Source organism: Sander lucioperca, chromosome 23 (assembly GCF_008315115.2).
Source record: "Sander lucioperca isolate FBNREF2018 chromosome 23, SLUC_FBN_1.2, whole genome shotgun sequence".
In the NCBI taxonomy this organism is placed as follows: Eukaryota; Metazoa; Chordata; class Actinopteri; order Perciformes; family Percidae; genus Sander; species Sander lucioperca.
The window spans coordinates 6107238-6116107 of record NC_050195.1 but is presented as its reverse complement, the minus strand read 5'-3'; the positions used below and the strand labels follow the sequence as shown (position 1 = coordinate 6116107).

Sequence of the window (8870 nt, the reverse complement as noted above, 5' to 3'; positions counted from 1 at the left end):
ATAGGTTAACTGTGCCTAAAGTTGTTATTCACTCTAGAATGACAGAAAACATAACACATCTTGACAGTTACTCAATCAGGGCCTCTTTTCTCTGTTATTCTCCTGTGCCAACATCTGGATCGGATCCAGCTTCTCACGCATAAGACTCCATAACATCCTTCTGTACTTTTACCTAGATTCTTTCAATAACACATTTGAAGAATGGAATTTAGCTTCGCCAACGCTTTTCAACGCAGGCCTCAGCTTTTGGTTTCCGAAATTGACAATACGGTTGCCATGTTTTAAACTGCCTTTATTTGGAGCAATTAATTTCATATGTAACTATACCACATATTTAATAATGAAACAATGAGAGAATGGCTTGCTATATAATTTCTTATCCCTCTCAAATAGGAGGCAACGGATCCCAGAACTCACAGTTCAGATCACGGTTTAGAGTCACGGAGCAGATACATTTTCAGATCAGCACAAAAAAATTATTATTAAAAATGTAATAACAACTTTTAACAAGAATTACTTCTTTCACCAGTAAATTGCTGTTAAAAGACAAAAACAGATGAAAAAAGTGGATTTTACAATAACTTTGAACGCACCACGAGGTTTACCAGTTTTAAGTGAACGCAACATTTATTTATTTAGTTTTGTAAGTTTCGATTTTTTTATATATTAAAAAAACACAAATATTGAACAGGTGGTTGTCAAAGGGGGCAACCGACTCAATCTGGTTGCTAAGGGCAACCGGGCAACCATTACTGTCGAGCCCTGCAAAACACACACACACACACACACACACACACACACACAGAGAGACACATACACACACACCACACACACACAGACACACACACACACACACACACACTAATTGAAACCAACCAGTCAAACATTATTGTAAATAGAACAAGTAGAACTTTGTAGCGTCTCTGACTTGAATTAGTTCACCAGTTTGATATCTGATGAACTTTTAAAGCCAACATTTCCTGTGATCTGCTGTCATGGTTGGTCACTCTGAACTCAACTAAGGATGTTAAATATCTCTGTAACTTAGTTAGCATGACGTCTTTTAGGACCTTTACTGAGGACAGAGGGAGTCGGATGCTGTACAGGTTGGAAAGCCTCTTGAGCTAAATCTGTCATCTGTGATATTGGGCTGTATAAATAAAATGGACTTGACTATGAATGTAGGGAGAGTCAGATTTGAACTGTTAGATTAGTTTCTATGATTAGTGTCCATGTGAGGATAGTGGTGTTTTCTAGAGCTGTACAGGAAGTGAACTAATTAAAGAGCAGATGTGTTCAGAAGACTCATCTCTACCTGAAACATTAGGATGTTAGTGAAGATAAGCTACACTTCATTCACAAGACAATGAAACATGTTGATTTATAATAAACTTTAATAAGATGATCCTGTTTAACCTGTCAACATTACAGCTTACTGTGTGTAATTATTGTAAATGTATTACATTTAGTAAACACGTCTAATTCATGTCAATGCAGCAGAGTAATGTTGAGCTACAGATTTAAAACCTTAATATAACTGAATAACACTAAATAATTCACTCCAAAGTCTTTATTGAAGTAGCAGCATGTTGTCATTAATATTAATTAGAGATCTTTTTCACTTTTTGTATTTTACAGTTTTTATCCTGATCCTGTTGTGTTCAGGTGTTTCTGTTTTCTAAACCTTCTTCAGCTCTGAACAGATTATTAAACTTTGAATGATTTCAAGCAGGAACATTGTCTTCTAAACTTACATCATTTATTCTTTATTCAGATTGAGGGGCTGCGGTTTGTCAGAGATCAGCTGTGCTGCTCTGGTCTCAGCTCTGAAGTCCAACCCCTCCCATCTGATGGAGCTGGACCTGAGCTACAACCTGCTGATGGATTCAGGAGTGAAGCTGCTGTCTGGTTTTCTGGAAAGTCCAAACTGTAGACTGGAGACTCTGGGGTGAGTTCACTGACTCTCTGTAACTATTATAGATCTAATATGTTTAACAATTGAATTTGAATTCATGTACAAACATAATTTACATCCATAAAGTTATAAATGTTCTTTTTGTTCATATTTTAGTTTCTTGTAGTAAATGTAGTCTGCAGTCAGAAGAGACTTTAGTCTGGCTATCACCATCAGGCTGGTTTAGTCTAAAGAGACTTGTGTTTGTTAAATAAACTGTAGAAAATGTCCAGTTAGTTGTTAAAGTAATTCTTTTTATATAATTGTTGGTAAATTGTCATGTATGGTTTTAAATTGCTAATGTTTACCTGCTGAAGTAGAAATATTAATTTGTTTCTGTTAATTTCAGTGTTTTCACAACTGTCTGATCAATAATATTGATTTTTCAGAACACAGCTGTTTAGAGGATGAATATAGTATTGATCCTTTATTGGCTGACATGATGATGATCCACAATGACAAAATCTCTCTACTCATTTTAGGGAAAATGTCATTGATTAGGACATAGTAATGTTGAGCTACACATTTAAAACATCAACACATCTGATTGGATTATAAATAGATTTTTATCTTCTTTTATTCTTTATTCAGATTGAGGCGCTGCGGTTTGTCAGAGATCAGCTGTGCTGCTCTGGTCTCAGCTCTGAAGTCCAACCCCTCCCATCTGAAAAAGCTGAACCTGTGGAGCAACAACCTGAAGGAGTCAGACGTGAAGCAGCTGTGTGATCTGAAGGAGAGTCCAGACTGTAGACTGGAGACTCTGCAGTAAGTAGAGGGTTGGATTCAGTCCATGCTGGTTTCAGCAGTATCAAACTAAACCCAGTTAGTATCAAAGCAAAGATCCAGTATTTTCTGTAAACCTCCAACCTTGTCAGTGAAGCTGTGAGAGGAGAGAGAGAACAGTCAGCCAATCAGGCTGTCTGTTCTCTCTGAACCCAACAGCAGTAAATCATCATTAAAGTGAGCAGTGAACGTCTCTCTGTTTCTGCAGTAATGATGCGTTCAGGACTCTCAGCAGTTTATTTCCACTGTGTACTTCAGTGAAATCTGCAGAGTCAACAGACTTGATGCCCAAAGTTTCTGCAGGTCTGTGAGCTTCACTCCAACACGTTAACATGAGAGCTGAGAGGAAGCAGGCTGCCTACACAGCCGCTCCACTTGGTGTCTGAACAGGACTGAAGTCTGACTGACAGCTGATGAAGGGAGTCTCTGGAAACACTCATTCATCACAGCGGTGATAATGTCATCACTGCATTTTCTTCATTTATTTTATTCCAGGTGAAAGTTACAGGGGTCAGTAGCCTGGATGCCAGCTGAACTTAGCCCCCCACAACAGTTTGAGGGTGGAAGTTCGTGTCTTATTGGACAATGCGTTTATCATCCATTATATAAATCATGATACATACATAATACGGAATAATACGTATCAACTATGCCTGTTGAGACTACATCGTGAAATAAGGAGTAGGTGAGACTCGAGCATAAGTACATAATTGACTAGAACTTAAATTATTTCATAGTACATTTTTTAGGCCCACGATTTATTTATTTAGTCCGTGAACGTGTTGTTTCCCAATGTGCCACACTTTATTTATTTCCCTTCTCCGTGTATTTCCCAGTTCTTATATCAAAGGCAGGGGCGCGCTAGTCTCTCCATTCCTAACATAGGTGAATGGCACTTCTGGCAGACCAACACAGGACAAGTTTGTACGCGCAGGGTTTTCGCGCTCTTATGCTATCTAATGCACTTCTGAGAATGTTTATATGGGCGAGACATGCACTGGTAGGTGGATGTAGAAATGTAGAGTGCGAATATAGCGTTTCCCCTCTGGCGAAATCGTGACCGCCAGACTTGACATGTTGCTTCAATAGTTTGGGCGAGTTGAGAAGCTCCATATGGTGACGTACAGCTCTCGACTCATCGCTCGTAGACATACCTGCTGTAAGCTGGAGGTCTCTCAGACACATATCACATACACACACACACGCACACACACCACACACACACACAGCATACACACCACACCACACACACACATACACTACACATACACACACACATACCACACACATACACACACACATACAATACACACACATACACACCACATACACACACACATACACATACACACACAACACACACATACACACATACACATACACACCACACACACATACACACACCATACATACACACCCACACACACACACACACCCACACACACATACACACACACACACATCACACACACATCACACACACCCACACACACACACTACATACATACACACACACACACCACACCACATACACACACGGCCACAGCGCAGCAGACCACAGCGGGGGAGAGAGAGATACCCGTTTCTCTTTGAGAAGAATCCATTCACCTTGTCTCACTTCACCTTCAACAGAAATGTTCAGTTTAATGTGAATTAGAGCAGGTCGTTTGCCCGCTAGCTCACTTAACAACGCCTCAGCTAATGTTGTGTCAACCCACAGTGGCCGAGCTGACCCCGTCAACAATGTCTAGGGACAAACACACTAATTCTTATTGTCTCTGTCAGGTCAGCGCTAGATGGGGGTCTAGTTACCCCAGATAGGTGACTGTGCGCTGTGTAAGTGCAACCGCGAACTGCGGTCGTGTTGCACTCTCCACTTCACCACGGCTCTGTTCTGATGTGAGAGATAACCACGCCCCCTGATTTGCATATAAGAACTGGAAATAATAGAGAGGGAAATAAATAAATGTGGCATTAGGAAATAAAGTCCACGGAAATAAATAAATGTGACTTATGAATAAAAGTACCATGAAATAATTAAATTTATTTAATTATTTATGTATTTATTGCCTCATTTATTTATTTCATGATGTATTCAAAGGCATATTGTATTTATTTATTCATGTATTTATTCATATGTATTTATTCATTTATTTATGTATTTATTCATTTATTTAATTCTGAAATAAACAGCATTCCATACGGTCTGGACTGTAACGGTAATATGTCGTGCGAGATAGAGAATGACTGAAGAGAGAGAGCGCCCAGCGGCGTTAGAACAAAGCCGTGAATCAGAGAAATAAAACGTGTTTTCGCTGAGTCATCACTAGAAATGTAACTGTAGCAAGAATCTCACTATCACTAACGTTATCCACATTCATATATACACGAAACAAATGATATATCCAGCTACACACAAGTCTAAAAGTCGGAAGTTAGGACGGAAGTGCAAAGAGTGGTTGCTATGGAGACGATACACTGTCTCGTCTCGTGTGTTGAGTTCCGTTGCTCTGATTGGTTGTAGGTCATCATTCCGTGCTCTGATGGTATGTATGTCTACCGTGCCTCTCGGAATTGGTTGTTAGGTCCGATCAATGTCAATGTCAGACACTTTCTTTCCTGGGTTCCTGTGACCGTGGCCCCAATAATCACAGCCCAGTGGAGCAGAATCAGACTCATATTCTGACTAGAATCTGAGTATGACCACGTCAGGCTAAGGGGTCAGTGTTTCCCACAGAATTAGATTCTATTTGCGGTGGTAGATAACCCGGGGTGGGGGGTGCACACTAGGAAAGAGGTGCAGACGTCTTATATTAATTGTACTTCAAATATTTTGGCAACTTAAATAGCTTAAATAGCCAATCTGCCCCCAGTCCCATCCTCAAGGCTATAAGGGTGCCGGGGCAGTCACAGCACACAATGTCATCTTTCAACTAACAACAACAACATAAATTTGCTCTTTGACAAAACTAAAGATACCACAAGTTGTAATTCTGTTTAACAGCCAGATGATGTTCACCTCTTGGTGACAAAAATAACTAATTGTTTCTGTATGATTGTTAACATTGTTGACATGAACAATATCTAATGTTGTCAACTTACCCAATTACCTAGTGTGGGATTGTTTTGTGTCTCTGACACATAAAAATACAATAACAACATAACAGTGTAATGTTTTCTATTTTGAAATATTGATAAATAAATAGTCGTGATGTTAATAGCCTGTAGCCTCAGTAGTGTACGACCGTCCCACAGTTCAGCAGACATGTGAACCGTGGATTCATTGTAAATTTACCATCATGTGTGAAATACAGTTTAACTGATGCTTTACGTGAACGGGGCTCAGCAGAGAGGTGGAGAGAGACGACGTCTCTGCAGCTTATTCAGGAGTCAGGTCATGCTGCTAAAGCACTCACAACAAGAGTTTCATGTGTAGCTCCTCCCATATGGCTCGCATCAGGAGTTAACATGAACTGTACCAAAACACGAAATGACTTAACCGCATACAGACGTTTTTTATTTTTAACAGGATATGAAACTGTCTCAATGTACTACTGTTAGACACAGCGTCAGCCCCGCTCAGAACAGACAGCAGACAGACAGCGTCAGACAGACCAGCCAGCAGACAGACAGACACGCAGACAACACGTCGGACAGACGAGCAGACAGTCCAGACAGACAGCAGACAGACAGACAGACAGACCGCAGTCGGAGCTCCGTGACGGAGAGGCTCTGCGTCCGTCAGCAGCGTTTCTCGCTGCGCCGCCGTCCCTAGAGCGCATGGTGTCACCTGGAGAGTCCGGTACAGTCTGCACTCTGCTAACTGGACGATACCATCACTCTATACAGCGGCTTTCAGATCAGTCAATCAGCGCCAGCACCATACAGTAGTGACTGTGATGCGAAGGCGCTGGCCGCTGACATCAGTGACCGTTTTGGAGCTCGTGATATTTCTTTGGCGCTCGGCTAAAACCTCTAAAGGCGCCAAACTTGCTCTATGCAGGAAAACCCTGAATAATACCGAATATACTCTCATATACTTCAACCTTAAACTCCAGATGGACTCCAGCCCGTCTCTCTCGGGGTAAAAGATCGATCGTGGAAAAAGGCAACTCTTCGTCTGATTGTTGTTAATTAGCGGAGCACAATCCATTGGCCGACATCGCTGAAGCGTGGTGTCGCGATGCTCATACACCCATGTTGATGCTCCATGCCCCATCGTGAGAGAGAGAGATAGAGAGAGAGATAGAGAGAGAGATATAGAGAGAGAGAGAGATAAGACTCGACTGATGATAGAGAGCGAGATAGATGATAGACCCTCGCTTCTACTTCGGCTATCGAGCTATCGCTCTTACTCTCGCATCTCTTCTCGCTATCCGTATTATAGTCCAGGCCGCCATTATATATTGGGTATTTCTATTGTTCTATTAGTATGAATATTTTTATGCTTCAGTACTCATTGATCTCTACAGGTAATGTTTAATTGAATATACACAGAAGGGAAGATTTCTCCATTCTCAGCTGAGGTGGACAGCATAGCGCTGCAGTGTTTTACCATTGTACTTTACACTGCATACATTAGCCTAGCAGCTAGCAGAGTTTCCCTCGGCTCATAACTTAATACCGTTAACCACCATACTGTTGGGATACGTTGTTCTTCACCACGGTATGAAAACTACATACAGTCACAGCCATATTTATCTCTTCTGTTATCTTCTTCTCTCATCAGATGGAGGGGTCAAAGTCTCTGGTCTCTGTACGAGTGATCAGAAGGAGGATGTTGGAGGATCAGCAGAGTCCTGATGATCCGAGAGCTTGAAGCAGCAGCATCACCTCTAACTGGGCCATGTTACTGGGAGGTAGAGTGGAGAGACTGACTGAGGCTCTGCACGGTTCATCATTAGCAATGACACGTGGTCATGAAAGAAGTATGTCGGGCGAGTTGATTGGCCGACATCAGCCTCTCCTGGTCAGTGACGGTGGCTCTGTCTCCTCAGATAAACTTAACTGCACCGCCTACACAAATTTCTGTTAATATTTTTCTGTGCTTTTTTTGACTTTTTTTTAAAGCTTTTTCCAAGTTTTTGTCACGTTTCCTGGTGTTTTTGAAGATTTTCATGACATTTTAGTTACTTTTTTCTGTACTTTTTTAACATTTTTTCCTACGTTTTTCAACGTTCTCTTATCAATTTTTCTTTACATGCTATAAAATTGAATAAAACACCCAAATTCAATGAAAGTAGTGAACTGATCATTTATTTCACTTGTGAAGAGCGCTGTAGGGAACCATCCACGTTATTTTGTTTTAAAATTTGGTTGAAAGAAACCCAAATTTCTGATATAGAAACTTTTAGAAAATGGGTCAGATTTGACCCGAGGTCAACAGGAGGGATAAATCACCAGATCAGATTGTAGGGGTGAAGGGTTAGGGTGGGACAACAATCTCAACGCTTTTCCTGCTCAACAATGTAAACTTTGATGATGTCATATCGTTCGCTCTATTTGCCACGCCCCCCCCACCTGCCGTGGCTTCAGCACGGTGACAGTCTGGTGTGTGTGTGTGAATGTGTTTAGTTTTTTTTCTTCATTTTATTATGCCTGCCATGTGTTTTTGTCTGTCTGTGTTTCTGTTTCCACCTGCATGTTCCACAGTGTGTGGACACGCCCCCCCCGCTGACTCTCCTCACACCTGGCACCAATCCAATCAGCTCACCTGCTGCTCATCCTGCTCCACTCAACTGCCTTCAAATACCAGCCTGACTTTCCTCTCCCTGCTGGATTGCTGCTTACCACTGAGTATGTGTAGAGACCTTTTTCACAGCAGACATGTTGACATGTCATAGTAGGAACAGCACAGGTGTATTCACAACCATTAATGATGGCTGCATTCCACTTAGGAGAGGTCCTGGTATTGTTCATGCTGACTCACTGAAATAGCTTTCTGGGACACTTGATGGAACTGAGCCATCGTTAAGGTTATCAATCTCAGCTGTGCTTTTCCTACTATGACAAGTCAAAATGTCTGCTGCATGTGAAAAAGGTCAATTCACCAGCTTTAGAGATTAGTATTTAGTCTGGTTTCTTGTTTTAGTGTTTACCTGTCTGCTCCGTTCCCTGACGTTACTAACTGGAA

The 8870-nt window shown here is 41.3% G+C and overlaps 1 protein-coding gene across 3 annotated transcripts in view; it reads left to right on the top strand.

Moving 5' to 3' along the window:
• The window catches only part of LOC116039725 (protein NLRC3-like), an 86399-nt gene extending 78675 nt beyond the window's left edge, over nt 1-7724 (top strand). For all 3 annotated transcript variants that reach the window (XM_035998160.1, XM_035998157.1, XM_035998167.1), the window contains 2 exons: nt 2546-2719; nt 7467-7724. In XM_035998160.1, coding sequence (XP_035854053.1) covers nt 2546-2719; nt 7467-7503 — 211 coding nt within the window. In that variant the 3' untranslated portion in view covers nt 7504-7724. The remainder of the gene's footprint in view (nt 1-2545; nt 2720-7466) is intronic.
• Nucleotides 7725-8870: the final 1146 nt, after the last annotated feature.